This window comes from Eschrichtius robustus, chromosome 15, assembly GCF_028021215.1.
Source record: "Eschrichtius robustus isolate mEscRob2 chromosome 15, mEscRob2.pri, whole genome shotgun sequence".
Taxonomy (NCBI): Eukaryota; Metazoa; Chordata; class Mammalia; order Artiodactyla; family Eschrichtiidae; genus Eschrichtius; species Eschrichtius robustus.
In genome coordinates this window covers 11,187,746-11,205,766 of record NC_090838.1, presented here as the reverse complement: position 1 = coordinate 11,205,766, position 18,021 = coordinate 11,187,746, and the positions used below count along the sequence as shown (strand labels likewise).

The window sequence follows — 18,021 nt, the reverse complement described above, 5'->3', positions numbered from 1 at the left end:
ACTTTCAGTCTGTAGGTGTCCCTAGGTCTGAAGTGGGTCTCTTGTAGACAGCATATATATATGGCTATTGTTTTTGTGTCCATTCAGCCAGTCTTTGTCTTTTGGTTGGAGCACTTAATCCATTTACATTTAAGGTAGTTATGTATGTTCCTGGTACTGTTTTCTTAATTGTTTTGGGTTTTTTTTTTTAACGTCTTTATTGGAGTATAATTGCTTTACAATGGTGTGTTAGTTTCTGCTTTATAACAAAGTGAATCAGCTATACATATACATATATCCCCATATCTCCTCCCTCTTGTTTTAGTAGGTCTTTTCCATCTCTTGTGTTTCCTGCCTAGAGAAGTTCCTTTAGCATTTGTTGTAGACCTGGTTTGGTGGTGCTGAAGTCTCTTAGCTTTTGCTTGTCTGTAAAGCTTTTGATTTCTCTGTCGAATCTGAATGAGATCCTTGCCCGGTAGAGTAATCTTGGTTGTAGGTTCTTCCCTTTCATCACTTTAAATATGTCCTGTCACTCCCTTCTGGCTTGCAGAGTTTCTGCTGGAAGATCAGCGGTTAACCTTATGGGGATTCCCTTGTATATTATTTGTTGCTTTTCCCTTGCTGCTTTTAATACCTTTTCTTTGTATTTAATTTTTGATAGTTTGATTCATATGTGTCTTGGTTTGTTTCTCCTTGGATTTTTCCTGTGTGGGACTTCTCTGCAGTTCCTGGACTTGATTGACTCTTTCCTTTCCCATGTTAGGGAAGTTTTCAATTATAATCTCTTCAAATATTTTCTCAGAACCTTTCTTTTTCTCTTCCTCTTCTGGGACCCCTATAATTTGAATGTTGGTACGTTTAATGTTGTCCCAGAGGTCTCTGAGACTGTCCTCAATTTTTTTCATTCTTTTTTCTTTATTCTGCTCTGTGGTAGTTATTTCCACTATTTTATCTTCCAGGTCACTTATCCATTCTTCTTCCTCAGTTATTCTGCTATTGATTCCTTCTAGAGATTTTTAATTTCATTCACTATGTTGTTCATCATTGTTTGTTTGCTCTTTAGTTCTTCTAGGTCCTTGTTAAACGTTTCTTTTATTTTCTACATTCTATTTCCAAGATTTCTGGTTCATCTTTACTATCATTACTCTGAATTCTTCTTCAGGTAGGCTGCCTCTTTCCTCTTCATTTGTTTGGTCTGGTGGGTTTTTACCTTGTTCCTTCATCTGCTGCATATTTCTCTGTCTTCTCATTTTGTTTCACTTACTGTGTTTGGGGTCTCCTTTCTGCAGGCTGCAGGTTCATAGTTTCCGTTGTTTTTGGTGTCTGCCTCCGGTGGGTGAGGTTGGTTCAGTGGCTTTTGTAGGCTTCCTGGTGGAGGGGACTGGTGCCCGTGTTCTGGTGGGTGGGGCTGGATCTTGTATTTCTGGTGGGCAGGGCTGCGTCTGGTGGTATGTTTTGGGGTGAACTTCGTATGATTTTATGCAGCCTCTCTGCTAATGGGTGGAGTTGTGTTCCTGTCTTGCTAGTTGTTTTACATGGGGCTTCCAGCACTGGAGTTTGCTGGCCGTTGGGTGGAGCTGGGTCATAGCATTGAGACGGAGGTCTCTGGGAGAACTCTCAGCGATTGATAATAACGTGGGGCCGGGTGGTCTCTGCTGGTCCAGTGTCCTGAATTTGTCTCTCCCACCTCAGAGGCTCAGGCCTGACACCCGGCCGGAGCACCAAGACCCTGTCAGCCACCTGGCAAAATTTCCCCTACAGATCACGGACTTCATATATACCACATGTCTTCTAATACAGCTGCTGGACTGGTCTTTTTCCACGTGTAGATCAGCATCCTGCTTCTTCAGAAAACTGTGCTGCACCCAGACGCCAGTGCTCATTCACATGGTTCTCTCCCCGCCCTCCTCCGGCACTGCCGAAGCTGCTCTTTCCTGTCGGGCCCGGGACCCGGTAGGCCTTCTGAGAGTGCCCTCGGGGCGGCGCCTCTACTCTGACATGTTGACTTCCAAATGGAAAAATCCTTCCTTTGTGTGAATAAAGGTGGCCTTCGAGGTCCAGGTTTCAGGGAACTGGCCCACAGTCCCCAGGATGGTCGCGGCTTTGGCCGGTGGGGCCCCTCCAGGGCCGGCAGCCTCAGTGAGGCTGCCCTCCCCTGCGGCTCCAGGGCAGCTCCGTGGCAGTGGAGGGGAGAGACCCCGAGCCAGGAATTCCAGCTGTGCCGAAACGCGGGCTCCATTCTGTCAAAAACCTTTTGTTTAAGAAAAAAAAATTTATCTTATTGAAGTATAATTAATTTACAATGTTGTGTTTCTGGTGTACAGCAAAGTGATTCAGTTATACATCATACATATATATATATATATATATATATATATATATATATATATATATATATATATATATATATATATATATATATATATATATACACATACACACACACGCATATATTCTTTTTCATATTCTTTTCCCTTATGGTTTATTACAGGATATTAAATATAGTTCCCTGTGCTATACAGTAGGACCTTGTGGTTTATCCATTCTCTATATAATTGTTTGCATCTGCTAATCCCAAACTCCCAATCCATCCCTCCCCACCCCACTCCCACGTGGGAACCACTAGTCTGTCCTCTATGTCTGTGAGTCTGTTTCTGAGAAAAACCTTTTATAACATCTACAATTAAAGGTGAGATTACAATAATTAATTATTCAGAGGCTTGTGCCTATTAAATTTATTTTATGAGCGTGTATGTTTTTTCCCATTACAGATGTACCTCAGGGATATTGAGAGTGTGGTTCCAGACCACCACAATAAAATGAATATCACAATAAAAAGCAAGTCACACAAAATGTTTTGGTTTTTCGGTGTATATAAAAGTTATGTTTATACTGTACTGTTGTCTATTAATTGTACAAAAGCATTATGTCTAAAAAAATTGTGCATACCTTAATTAAAAAATACTTTATTGCTAAAAAATGCCAAAACATTTACAATAGGAATATCAAAGATCACTGATCACAGATCACCATAACAAATATAATAATAATGAAAAAGTTTCAAATATTGTGAGAATTACCAAAATGTGTTACAGAGACATGAATTGAGAAAATGCTTTTGGAAAAATGGCATCAGTAGACTTGCTCAATGCAGGGTGGCCACCAATTTGTTAAAAAAAAGAGACAGTGTCTAAGTGAAATAAAGTGAAGTGTAATCAGGTGAAGTGTGCCTGTATTTATGTATATCTGTAACATATTTTGAGAGTATATTTTAAATTTCTAGTTTGTGTTAAGGATTAGTTTATTAGTTTGCCTAGGGAAAAGTTTCAGAAAATTCAACAGCTAAAATTATAGTGTTCTAAAATAATATACCCGTTAAACCAGGAACTAAGAAAATACCTTGATGCGTTTTAAAAACAAAAATCTAATGAACATCCATTACTTATTCTTATTTAACAACTCACTCAGTCCTCAGAACCACCCTATCATATTACTATTATTGTCATCTCCATTTTACAGATGAGGAAATGAAGGTCAGACAGGTTTTGTAGCTTGTCTGGGGTCGCCCAGATAAAGACGTGTTGTGAATTTCTCTTACCGTATCTCATCTTTTTCTGACATTAAAGAGCCTGCAATGGACTGTTAAGGCAGTGCTTCTCACACGTCATTCTGTTTAGGAATTGCCCAGGGATCTTGTTAAAATTCAAATTTTACTTGGGTAGGTGTAGGTAGCGCCTGAGATTCTGCGTTCCAACCAGCTCCCAAGTGCCCCGTAGTCCGTGGACTGAACTTTGCAAGGTCTTAAGGCATTACTTTCCTCCATTTTCTCGCCTCTTCCACCTCCTTCTCTCTGCCTTGGCCTTATTTCCTTTTCTACTCCCTGCCTTCATATACCTTTAAAAAATTTCCTAACAGAAATGACCCACAAGTGTGAACCAGTATATTAGTGATTCTCAAAAGGATGTACAGAAATAAATCCACTCAGAAAACAGATAATTAATGAGGAATTCCTCTGTGCACCATTCGAAGAGGGAGAAAGATTTCCTTCAAAACTATTGAGTATTTTAGGACTCTTTGTTTAAATTGCTGCTTAATCACAGTAGCAGCTTCAGCTGTCTTAAAGCTTCGTGTATATTGAACAGTGTCAGATCATTCAGGCTTCATTGAGCTCTTTGGAGTTACCTAGGGACTTCACATTATTTTTAAAGCACACAAAAGACCCCGCCCCCCCCCCCCAAAAAAAAAAAGAAAAGAAAAAGAAAGCCCACTAGAGCAAATTGAATCCAGTTTCTTCTTCCTCTTCCCGCTCCGTGAGGCAGAGTGAATCATCAGATAATCTCCAGGTACCCCCAGTGCCTGAGCCCTCTGTTCTGTGATATGAACCCTGCTGGAAGCCATGGTCGCTGACCCGGAGGGTGGATCCACTCTACCACTGCAGTGTTCCTCGGGGCCACCTAAGGCCATACTTATGACTTCACAGCTGCCATTTCTGCCGCATTACAGTGAGATGTGTCCATGTTTCTATTGATGAATGAACCTCAAGAAGATCTTCTGATTGGCATACATTTGAGAGCAGCCGCAAAGACGTTGTTAGTATTTACTTACCAAAAGTTAAGATTTGAGATTGGAATTCTGCACACACCAAAATTATTGCCTTTGTAGGAATTTGTCTTTTAATATAACTTGATTATGATAATTATTTGAAAAAAATCACGCTTTTTATACTACTGCAATGCCATTAACACGTTATGCATTCATTTGTTTTCAGTTCCCTTTTACTCTTTTGTCAGGTGCCCCAGTTGTTTCACGAGAGCTGATGAATAGAAGACATTGTCCTGGGAAATGTCTGCTACACCCAGTTCCATGTGTAGTGAGGAAAGTGTGCGCAGTGTGTGGATCAGTTCCTTAACTGAGTTCAGGGACCTACCCAGAATATGAGCACTTAACGTCTCTCACTGTTCGCTCGCTCACATTTACTTGCTTTCCACCCCGGGCCCACCCACCTGCCTGTCCTTCTCTCTCTGTCTAGCCTAGCATGTTACAGATCAGTTTGCAAACTCATTTCCTACTGAGGCCAGGCAGGTAATGGAAATGAGCAAGGTGGATGGGGCTTAAGGGAAGGTAGGAAGTGTGAAGGCTGAGGGGTACTTGAGAGCTCAGGAGGCCTTACCTAAGGGAAGCAGCTGCCAGTGAGTCCTTATCTTCCAGCATTTAAAGGGGAGCTACGTTGTTAAGAGAGTGGATCCTAAGAGATCTCATCACAAGAAAAAAACCATTTTTTTCTTTTTCCTTTTTGTATCTATATGAGATCATGGCTTTTCACTAAACTTACTATGGTAATCTTCACAATATATGTAAGTCAAATCATTATGCTGTACACCTTAAACTTACACAGTGCTGTATGTCAATTATATCTCAATAAAGCGGGAGAAAAAAAGAAGGGCTGGTAAATCTTCATTGTGTAAAATTTTTAAATTTTGAAACATTGGTATATACTGTGTGAGCCAATACAAAATGCTGGCTGCTGGTTTATAACTTCAATCCAGAAGATTGGACAAAGTGACCTTCTGTTCCCTTCAGGCATCCCAATTCTATGACATTTATATTTACAAGAAATCACAAAGGTCTATGTTTGTCTTGTTTGAATGCAGTCTTTCCTTCTCCCATTCTCAAATAAGAACAATAATTTTATTTTGTGTAGTGCATCATGATATATAAAGTGCTTTTCGTATTTACTGTCTCTTTTAATAGACCATAATCATTTAAGTTCAAGGTTGGGTTATCTTCATACGTTTATGCCATGCAGAATCTGCAAGCTCTTATACAAAGGATCAGCTTGTTAATATTCTCAGAATCTGTCTTTTTTCTTTGATTCAATAATTGCCTTTGTTTAGTTGGCATTTCTTTTCCGTTCCTTTGTAGTTTTGTGAATATCCTCTTATACTACCTTACTTACCTAGTAGAACATCATATTCTCAAATTAATCATTCAGTGAACCTAGTTTTGTTGTCATTGTTGCTGCTGTTGTTCTCTTCTGTTAGTAGAACTACTCGTATATTTCAGAAGACTCCTTATCTTTTGGGCCCAAACTGATTGTGTGAATGTGTGTGTGTTTCCTTTAGTAGTTAATTTTTTTTAAAAAAATAGTGTACTGAATTACCCTGTGTAGTATAATAACCTTCCCCCACCACAGAAATCCTCATTATAGGGAAAGAGGTAGAAGCAAATGTCTGTGTATTTGCAATGAAACTGAGATACTTTTCTCTATTACCTATTTTATATCTTTTTAAAATCATTTGTATATCTCTTTTATAATAAGGTAAAAATGTTTTGAAATCATGTTCTCTTTTTATTCCTAAGCTCATTAAACCCTCTCCTTGCCTCCATAAAATGCTATAAAAATGGAATCATTTTCCTTCCCATTCTGGTTTTTTTTTTACATTGTAAAAGTCGTAATTGGGGGCTACCCAGGTGGCGCAGTGGTTAAGAATCCGCCTGCCAATTCAGGAGACACGGGCTCAAGCCCTGGTCCGGGAAGATCCCACATGCCACGGAGCAACTAAGCCCGTGCGCCACAACTACTGAGCCTGTGTGCCACAGCTACTGAAGCCCGTGAGCCTAGAGCCCGTGCTCTGCAACAGCAGAAGCCACCGCAATGAGAAGCCTGCGCACCGCAGCTAAGAGTAGCCCCCACTCGCCACAAGTAGAGAAAGCCCACACACAGCAACGAAGACCCAACGCAGCCATAAATAAATAAATAAATATATTTAAAAAAGAAAGTCGCAATTGGTTATTTTTTACCCACCTGCTTATCTTGAAAAATTTCAAACCCACAGAAAAGTTGCAAAGATTGAAAAATAATGACTATATTCTCTTCCCCTTGATTCACCAATTGTTGACATTCTATCACAATTCTAACATTCTGTTTTTCTTTCTCTGCCTCTGTATATGTGTGTGTGTATATTTGCCGAATCATAAGAAAGACTACGAATTTTAAAAACTCAAATTGAAATTAAAATGTAAACTATTTTGCAGCTAAAAACTTTAGGAGATACTGTCTAGTCGATTTCCTGGACAGCTTTTCCTACAGAGCTGCCTTTCATTTCTGTGCAGTCTTATTGAGCGCAAATGTTCACAGTATACATAGCCAAGCTCATCTATAACATAGTGCTTCTAGAACACAATGTTTCTGTTTTAGGAATGAGTTTTCGTAATTTTATTATGTATTTGAAGTATCAACCAAAACTTAGAGCAGTTTTTTCCAAAATGTCCAATGTTATCAACTGCACAGCAAGTTGTCAGGTAAAAGGAATCTAAATGTAATGACTTGGAAAACGCTGTGATAATAATCTCTCTGTATCACATCAGTACCTGAATAATTTTAATCTACTGCCACAGTGTTCTGGAATTTGCCCCCATTTGGTTCAATAACATTGCATAGTGATTGACAAGGCAGTAGGATAGTCCAAGTTCAAATATTGGCTCCACGACTTACTGTGTGACTGTGGACAAGTTATTAAACGTCTCTTTGGTTGCTTCCTCATCTACAAACTGGAGATGATAACAGAATACATGAAAAAGATAGTGACGATGAAGTGATGTAATTCATGGCACACAGTAAGCTTTCATAGTTTATTATTAACAGTTTTCATTCTTGTTCACTGTATGCAGGTCTTGCATTATTTTTGTAACTTCCATCTGGTCTTCTTGACTCCAGCTTCTTCCCATTCTAGCTCATCCTACCTGCTCCCCTCTTGGCACTTGGGTGACAGGGTCAAAAATATCAGCTTCTTATTATGTGAAATTGGCTTGGACTCAAAGCCCAAAATGTACTTTAATCTTCTTTTCTCTTGAATTACACTTAATTTGACCAGTGTAGGCCTCACCCAAAGGGCGTGCCCCGGCCTGCACACCTCTCTAAGCCCTAACATGACTATGATATTTCACTGCTCAGAAACCCTCCATCATTCCCATTCCACACCATGTAAGACCAATGTCCTCAATAATCATTGCTGCCACTAATTGAATTTCTTCGTTATGTGCCAGATAATGTATTATGTGCTTTATTATTTCATTTTATGTATTTCATTCTCAGCCACTTCACAAGTAAGGGGTCATTATCTATCTCCAATTTACAAATAAGACACTGAGGCTCAGAACCATTAAGTGACTTCTTGGTCAGTGTAGTGCTGTCAGGAAGTGGTCATTCTGGGAACGGAATCTGGGCTGACGCCTGCAAAGCCTGTGCTTTCAGAGCTTGAAGGTGCGCCACCTTTTCAGCCTGTGTGCGAGCTCCTGGTTATCCAGGTCAGGAGACCTGTCCTCTCTTTGCTGTCTCCTCTGATTGACCCCCAGACAGCTGTGCTTTTATTGCTCCCTGAACATGCTGTGTCCTTTGAAATCTTGAACTTTTTTTTTTCCCTTGCTCTTCTCTTTATCTGGATTATATTTTCCCACCTTTCTACTTAATGTGCCTTCCATTTGCCCTTTGTGATCTGGTTCAGAGGCCACGTCCTCTGTGAAGCCTTCCCTGATGTTACTCACTCTTTCTTCAAAACAATTGTTCACATTTATATTATGTTAATATTTAGAGAATAGTCATTTGTGAAGTCTTTCTGTTTCATTGTATTATTATTCTTTGAAGGCACAGATCATATAATTGTTCATCCCTGATCATCCAGTACAAACTAGTACTCTGTTGATGTTGATAATAAAATGATGATGATTATTCGGATGATGGTTACTGTTTATTAAATCCTTCCTCTGTGCCACATACAATTCTGGGTACTTTATATAAGTTATCTTGGTTGCAAAGACTCCAAGAGACACACTTTCAGGACCTTTGTCTACTTAACTGTAAAACGGGAATGATGACATTTCATGATTTTTATTGAGAGTTGTTAGGAAAAGATTCATAGGTCCATCAAATTCCAAAATAATACTCTTTCCACTACACAATACTGTCTGTTTGCTTTGCAAGTAGTAGATATCCAGGAAATATTTATAGCATTCTGCTTCTTTTGCACCCCAGTTTTGACATTTCTGATACATATTAAGAGTGACACTCATAGGTAAAACTAACAAATGTCTTTGTAAATTTAGGAAATGTTTGAACCAATTGTCCATGGCACTTTGTAATTTATTCCTAAATACAAATAACTAACTTTGGTTTTTTTAAATTTAAATTGCCCTGAAATTGTATTGGCAAGTATATTAAAGAATGCACACTGAGAGAAATACTCAGTGGTATTGTAGAGTTTTTTGTTTTTTGTTTTTAAACTTTGGGTTTATTTTATTTATTTATTTATTTATTTATTTATTTATTTATTTATTTATTTATTTATGCCTGTGTTGGGTCTTCGTTTCTGTGCGAGGGCTTTCTCTAGTTGTGGCAAGTGGGGGCCACTCTTCATTGCGGTGCGCGGGCCTCTCACTATCGCGGCCTCTCCTGTTGCGGAGCACAGGCTCCAGACGCGCAGGCTCAGTAATTGTGGCTCATGCGCCTAGTCGCTCCGCGGCATGTGGGATCTTCCCAGACCAGGGCTCGAACCCGTGTCCCCTGCATTGGCAGGCAGATTCTCAACCACTGCGCCACCAGGGAAGCCCCCTATTGTGGAGTTTTATTCTCAGAAGTTTTAAAAAAATTTTATGTGGTCTTGTTAGTTCATGGAATTTGGAACTTGATGTGGGTGATGTATTGGTGAAAGCCTAAGGATCTGGTTATAAAAGGATCTATATAATTCAGTGCTTTAGCCTGGATCTCTAGGGCCTTGTGGAAGTGAGACTTCTGTATGAGTGACCTCTTAACAGTCATCGATAGTAGTAATTCATCGACATCATCATCAAATAAGTTGTTTTCCTAAGATGGTCCATTTGGGATTATAAGTGAAAAGATTCTAGTACTGGATAGAAAGTTGTACAAATGTCCCCTTTGACAAATCCTTTTAGACCTCCCAGTTCTTTAATAATCACACATTCATATTTTATTTTTAAGGTAGTATCAAATTTGATACTCTAACCCCTTATTTAAATTCTATCACAGAAAAATAGTAGAAAGAACATGGACTTTGGGGTCATACTGCACTAGTATAGTTGTTGTGGGCATATACTATCACTTCCATGAAGCCTGTTTCCTCATCTATAAAATGGAATTTACATATACAGCATGTTGACTATAGTTAACAATATATATTTGGAAGTTACTAAGAGAGATCTTAAAAGTTCTCATCTCAAGAAAAAAAAATTTGTAACTATATCAGATGATGGATGTTAACTGAACTTACTGTGGTAGTTATTTTGCAGAATATACATAAATCATGACGTTGTACACCTTAAACTAATACAATGTTATATGCCAATTATATCTCAATAAAACTGAAAAAAATTTCAATAAAATATGTACAAATTAAATATGTTTACTTTGTATAGTTATTGTCAAACTAGTAATAGTTTATATAAAATTACTGAATGATGCCTGGCACTATTAGTATCATTAGTAGAAATAAACCATACTTTTTTCTTTTTCTTTGAATTCAAAGTTATTAACTAGTTGATGAGATAAGCCATTCATGATAATTGTATTACAAGAGTTATTTTGTTTGCCAAGACTAAAATAATAATATTTCAATCAAAGATTTTTTCCAGATGCCTACCTGGTTATCCAAGACTCTAGCACCCTCCTATGTGAACTATTATCAATAGAAACAGTTATCACTCTAAAGCAGTGTTCTAATGAAAACTGTTTGATTTGGAAATCTTTAATTTTGCCCATTGAGCTAGTCGTCAATTCAATTCAATAAAAAGAGAGTCTTTTAAGCCCTGGGAACTGGATGGGCATGGGCATAACATCTTCATAGAACTTTGAAATAAGCCGTGCTTCTTAGTAAACTTTGCTTAAGAAATGGAGTAGCTAAGAACATATTGATTATTTTTATCTGCTTTCTGTAACTCATTTGAATATGGTACTGTTTAACTATCACATGCATTTTACATAGTTTTTAAACACCTAATGTGGTTTGCTTTAAGCCATTTAAAACCTACATTTTTCCTCGCAGTAGAAAAAAAAATAAAGTCACCCAACAAACAGTTGTTTAGATCAGTCACCTCATTTGATTACTGGAATTAGAAACTACTAAGTCTTTTTTTTTCTTTTTAATCTAACCCTTGATTTTGCAGAGAACAGCTGGTGTCCTCTGAGGACCTGCTGGAGTGGCTGCGGCCTTTCTGTGCTGACGACGCCTGGCCCGTGAGGCCCCGTATTCAAGTGCTGCAGATTCTGGGACAGTCGTTTCACCTGACCGAGGAGGATGGCAAGCTCCTTGTGTTCTTTAGAACGGAGGCCATCCTCAAAGCCACTTGGCCCCAGAGACAGGTAAGGGAGCGTCTGACTGCTCATTTCTTGATTACTTTAAACCACCTTCAGGTGAATAGTCAGCTTGCTAATGCAAACTTCCCAGTGTGTTCATCAGTCCAACTATGTAGTAGTTAAATATGTGCAACAAATTTTGTTTTTATTTTTCCGTAGGTTTGAATATGCATAGTAGATGATGCCTCAGTCACCTAACATGTGTATCTAATTTTTCTCTTCATAGGATGCAGTCAGGATTTTTCATAGTATCCGTTAATTATGGCAGCTCACCCTTTCCCTGGAGAAACGCAGATCTAAGTGGAAATTCAGTGTGCAGTATAGCTATTTCATTTCTTTTATGCTCTGCCCAGGCACTAAAATGCCCTCCCTTCTCTTCTGTATGCAGACAGACAAAATGCAGCAGACACACGAGATCTTTGGTTTCTCCATATCATCCTTCAGGGCTCACTCAGTCCATCACCTCTCTGGACCCTTCCCTGACCATTTCAAACTTAATTAATTGAACCTTGAGGTCCACACATTTGATCTATTATTATTATTATTATTACTGCTGTTATTACTACTAGTAAAAGTTTTGTCTCCCCACTACCTGAAAACTGAGAAACCCTGGAGGATATACCTATCATTTTTCAAATCCCTCAAAGTATGCTGTGCACACATTCAGAGCTTAAATGCTTGTTGATTGAGTAAGTGGAAATGCCAATTCCTAAATCAAAGGAATACGGTGGCTGTTGAATTTTGGCTTAGATTCTAAACTGATGCGTCCTGAAAGCGTAGGATCTAAGAGTCAGCACTTAATCAAGTGCTTTAGCTTGCAGAGTAGACTGCAGGCCAATAGAAGTTAGAAAATAAGACTTCCTAGGTTAATCTAGTCTGCAAAAGAGTTTCCTGGAAGTCTGATTCCAACTCAATTTACCTTCTAATTTTAAAGCTTTGCTTTATAATTTCTGTTTGTTTCCTTATTATTTCATTTAAAGAACAATGAACTTCTTTTTAAAAAGAACCAAATATTAAGGATATCTCGAGACTCTTCTCAGAGCTTCTTTAGAATTACCTCATATATTCTCATTTCCCTCTGTGAGAGAAACAGGTAAATACTGTTATCTATTCTTCAGAGTTAGGGAATTTGAGATTCAAACAAGATGGACTTATCAAAGATTCTCTAATCTTGCCAAACTGCTGAAATGGATTGTATTAAAAGTCACCAATATCTGAATAATACTCTCTGAAGCATCATGACCATATCACATTATTTAGTCTCAGCATTTTGCTTTGCATTGCATCAAGAGACCACTAACAGGCTTTTTCAAGAGCAGTGTGTGAACACTAATGCAATGGGCTATGACATATACTCCAGGCCCCTGGCATAGTGAATGCTCGAGGTGTGCTTGTTTTCAGCAGACCCGAAGTTTCCCATAGCATCTCGGAGGTAAGCTCCAAACTAGGTCGCGTTATTTTTGCCGTGTGGAACCTTAAGTGCTGACTCATCCTGAAACAAATGGAAGCTCTGACTTTTATGTACTTTTCTGACAGAACCTCCATTTTTCAAGTTCTCAGCCTTTTTCAGTTGCATCTTCCTTGATGCCTCTATCCTGGCAGGACGATGAGGCCGGCTTCTGTGGTTGGAGCCTCACTTCATGTCGGATCTGTGCACCGGGAATGTTATGAAGCAACGTGGAAACTGGGAAAAGAAGAAAATATCCATCTTACCTGTTGTGTTGAAACATTAGAACATACACTTTGATATTTGGGTCTAAACGCTTCAGAAATAATATAAGTATAACCACTATTTCTTCTTTTAAGTTTTCCTTGATGTTCCAGTTATTCAGAGAACAAGTTGCAGCTTTTAGATGACTTCAGTGACTTCTGGCTATTTCTGAGATTTTAATTTCATCTTAGCTGAACTTTTTCCAAAGACAGTATTTAAGGGAGCTTAGCTTTGTCAAGAATGCTTTTCCATGCACTTTTCTAGACTGACTTGACTTTAATTTCACTGAATACAAACTGTTGTCTCTCATTTGCAAAGTCTGTCTGCTGCTCCTCGTTTCACCACTGTTTCCTCTGGTGGTGTGAACTTTTCAGGCCCTCAAAAAACATCTCTCCAGGATGTCTCTTGACTTTAGTAAAAGTCATCTCATGTCTCCTTCGCTTTTTAGATTTTCTACCTCCTCTTACTTTCCCTCTGTATAAGAACAATTTCCTGGTCCTTGGAAGCTAATGATCTGAGTTTCTTAAAGTATTTGGTAGTGGAAATAAGGAAACTACCATACATTTAGGTCTTTAATCCATTTTGAGTTTATTTTTGTATAAGTTGTGAGAAAATGTTCTAATTTCATTTTTTTACATGTGGCTGGTAAGGATGTGGAGAAAAGAGAACCCTAGCACACTGTTGGTGGGTGTGTAAATTGGGGCAGCCACTATGGAAAGCAGTATGGGGGTTCCTCAAAAAATTAAAAATAGAACTACCATATGATCCCACAGTTCCACTCCTGGGTATATATCCAAAAAGAATGAAAATACTAATTCGAAAAGATACATGCATGTCAGTGTCCATAACAGCACTAATTACAATAACCAAGATGTGGAAGTAACCTAAGTGTCTGTCAGCAGTCGAATGGATAAAGAAAATGTGAGATACATAGATCTACAGATACATGTCTCCAGTGGCACATTACTAGGCCATACAAAAGAATGAAATCCTGCCATTTACAGCGTCACAGATGGATCTGGAGGGTATTATGCTTAGTGAAATATTAGGTTGGCCAAAAAGGTTGAATTTTGGCCTTTTTCCGTAAGATGTAACAAAAAACCTGAACGAACTTTTTGGCCAACCCAGTAAGTCAGAGAATGACAAACACTGTATGTTGTCGCTTTTGTGTGGAATCTAAAAAATAAAACAAATGGATATTGCAAAACAGAAACAGACTCATAGGTACAGAGAACAAACTAATGGCTGCCAGAGGGGAGAGCGGTAGGGAGAGGGCAAGATAAGTGAAGGGGATTAAGAGGTACAAGCTGTTAGGTATAAAACAAATGAGTTACAAGGATGTAATGTACAGCACAGGGAATATAGCCAATATTTTACAATAACTGTATATGGAGTATAATCTATAAAAATAGCGAATCATTATGTCATACACTTCAAACTAATACAACATTGCAAGTCAACTATGCTTCAATTAAAAAGAAAAAAAAAACTACCATAGTGGCTTAATTATGTTATTCGTTTGTAGACTTCTTCAAAATAAGTTAAATCGCTGAGTGTCTCCTCCTCCTCCTCCTCCTTTAAAAGTTAAGTATTCTATGTCAGCCTGGCATTGCTTATTCAAATCTATTTTGGAGGGCAAGTGAATTTGGTAGGGGAACGCTGCCTTATAAATAGCTGTTTGCTATTTGGAAAATGAATGCAAAAAATTTGTAGCATCAGAATGGAAGTAGCAACAACTTCTGGAATGCTGTAGAACTATGCCCATAGTTTAAATTTGAGGTAGTCTCCATTACTGTTTTTAAAAAACTGTGTTACCTCTCACTAGACCAGTAGAAAGATTGGGGCGCTGGTGGACAAATCACATGCATGTCTCTCCATCCTCCCTCCACTGTTGTTTATGATCTTGGAGAAGATTCTTAAACTGTGAGCCTTGGCTGCTTGGTATGTAAAATGGAGCCTTGAACCGGAGGAGACAGAGGATGGTTTGCTCACCTCTGTCATTTCTTCGACACACATTAAACTGTCATCTTCATCTCCATATCCCAAACACCTAGAAGACCCCAAAATGTTGATTGCACGGGCTCTCATTTTCTTAATTTCTCCCTATCTCCTTTTCCATCCTCAAAGGTAATATTAAGGATAGAGACAGAGTCTTACAGTGTAAAGATAAGAATAGGTAATGACATTGCAATGTTCAATTACCAGAAAATGTGGGACTGCTACTTTCACTGAGGCTGGTAATCCTCTTTGGCAGACTTTGCATACATCAAATAAGGACTTAATATTTAATTATCCTCAAGGTGCCCAAAGTAGTGATCCCACAAATCAATGTGTTGCTGGGAAACCAGCCAGCTCCTGCAAAATTAAACACACAGTCTGTGGAGCCTGCTACCTCACTGGTTCCCAGAGAGACAGCGATTTCTAGTTTTCTAATGATTAGTTAACAGAATTAAACATTCAGGGGCCCTCATTTTTCAACAGCTTGAAAGGCCTTCGTTTCCATCCCAGAAATGTGCCCCAGCTTGGCGGGCAGCAGGGAGACAGAGGGAGGGGAGGGAGGAATGTAGAGGGGGCGGGGAATGAATGTAATGTGTTAATTCCCTTGGTACAATGTATCTGAGTTTTTCAGGTTTGGTAATTTTCGAGTTAACTGGTACATGAAAAATATGGGTCAGAATACTGATGTTTCCTTAAAAAATTCCATACCCCATCACCTCAGTTTTTTTTTTCTGTTTTTATGTAAAAAAGAACATGTGGCTTAGAGTTTCATTTCACTTTGTAAAATTTCAGTCTGTCTGAATTTGTGGTTGTAAGTGATCAACAGAAAGAATTAGTTTAAGACAACTTCTAACCTCATTACAAATTCATGTATACATGGAAGGATACATTAGCCCTTCTCGTCAGAGGCCAGCTTGGCTTCATTTGCCAAAACATCAACAAAATGCTCACTTCCTTGTCAGACAGAGCTCCGACAAAGATCAGTAGGAAAAGTTAAGTGTACAAAGCTATATTTAGTTCCTTACAGAAGAATTACTGTTACCTTAAATGTCTTCAAAGCTGAGACTCATTGCCATAAAGGATTTTCTTAAATATAGGATAATATTTGATGTTAAAAATATGTGTTCACACGAATACTTCTCTAATAGCCATGAAATCACAAATTCCTAGAACTAGAAGACACGTTCAAAAGCATCCGTGGTCAGTAGTCACATTTTATAGGAGGGATGTGGATGTCCGAAAAGGAAGAAGTTCCGTCCTCAGATTTTAGCATAAATGTCACCCTTTCCAAAGTGACTACATCACCCAGTCACAACCTATTTTATGAGCATTTTTCCCTTCTAATCACTTACCCCTGTCTGCTAACTTCTTCCCCTCTATCTGTCTGTCTATTTATTATGTGATGTCTTTCTTCTTCCATTAGAATATAAATTCCATGAGAACAGGGGTCTTACAGACACTCAGTAAATATTTGTCGAATAAATGAATATTAAATCTTAAAAAACATGTCCAGGGTCACCTTTAAAGTGGCAAGGCCGAGACTCCTGACATTCAGTCCGACGTTCTTGCCATGAATGATGGTTAGACCATGCTGCTTCCCCCTTACATGCAAATAAAATGATTTGCTTGGAATAATGCAACTGTTCCCTTAGAGAGTGGCCTGGTGCTTTTAGATTGATACTATTTTGTATTAACTTGCGGTATTTTGCCGATGGTGATTTCTGACCAGCTAGTTGCTTCTCACGTGGAAGCAAACAAATCACAAGCCCGTTTGTCCAAATATGAGCAAGAGATCAATGTGCCTTTTTCCTAAAATGATTAAAGTTAAGCGAGCATCCGTGTTACTGGGTTCTGCAAATGTCTGGAGACCTCGAGAAGGTCCTTCCTTATGAATCATGGGTTCTCCCTTTAAAGACTTCACCCTCTTGTCACTGGCATCACTGGGGGAAGATAAGGAGACTGTGGAATGTGTCTGTCCTACGTGCACATCGCTGCACTTCATCTTTAAAACAGCCTTGCAGAGTAGTTACCATTCGCTGTGTTTTAGATGAGGTCACGTGACCTAGAAGATGCGGTTACATGACCTACCTACCCAGCTTGTGAGCTATAGAACTGGAGTTCAAATCCAGCTCTGTGTGATCTGGAAGGCTGTGTTCTTTTTGGCCCTATGGTACTCCTCTGCCTATTTGCCAGGGGAATACATTCAGCAGTAACATTTCGGTAGCATGCTCTGCTGTCCTTTTCTCTTCCCACTGTCACTTTATGTGGATTGGATGTGATTAAGTGTGAGAAGTCAGGAGTTTGATTCAGAGAACAGAAAACATTGCTTCATCTTTTAGCATTTTTCACTCTCTCAATACACAGCATTATATGTGTTAATTGCTGCTCAGTTAAAACATTCTGAAAAATGTGCCTAATAACTGCTGTTTGAACTGTACACTGTGTGAAATAGTCATCGAAGATTCTTCAAGCGTAGATTATGCACCGTTCACTGTGTACTCTCTGGGGTTAGAAAAAGAGACAAAGCAGGTGGTAGTAAAGCGTTTGGGCTCTTCACCAGGTAGACCTGCATTCAAATCCCAGTTTCACCACTGACTAGCTCTGGGGACTTGAACAGTTACTGACCCTCTTACAACCTCAGTTTCCTCATGTGTAAAATGGGAATAATATGTGTGAGGGTTAAATGGAATCACACATGCTAAGCTCTGACTCCGGTCCCGGTAGATGGACGCTGTTGGTGTGGGGACTCCGATCCGATGGAGAATGTAGATTTGTGAACCAAGAAGTAAATAAGTGCTTCGGTGCTGTGGTAGAAGTCTGCATGGTGCGTGGGCTCAGGAGGGCAGGTAGCTGTTCTGTCTGGAGGTGGTGAGGAAGACTGCTCTGAGGAGGGCATTCTTGACCTGAGTTCAGCACAGCTGGGTGTACGGTGTGGAAGCAAGAGCCACTGGGAGATGAAACTGGAGAG

General features: G+C 39.1%; 1 protein-coding gene across 2 annotated transcripts in view; it reads left to right on the top strand.

Moving 5' to 3' along the window:
* NBAS (NBAS subunit of NRZ tethering complex) overlaps positions 1-18,021 on the top strand; it is a 340,101-nt gene that overhangs the window by 286,589 nt on the left and 35,491 nt on the right. For both annotated transcript variants that reach the window (XM_068564082.1, XM_068564081.1), the window contains one exon: positions 11,155-11,350. In XM_068564082.1, the coding sequence (XP_068420183.1) occupies positions 11,155-11,350 (196 nt within the window). The remainder of the gene's footprint in view (positions 1-11,154; positions 11,351-18,021) is intronic.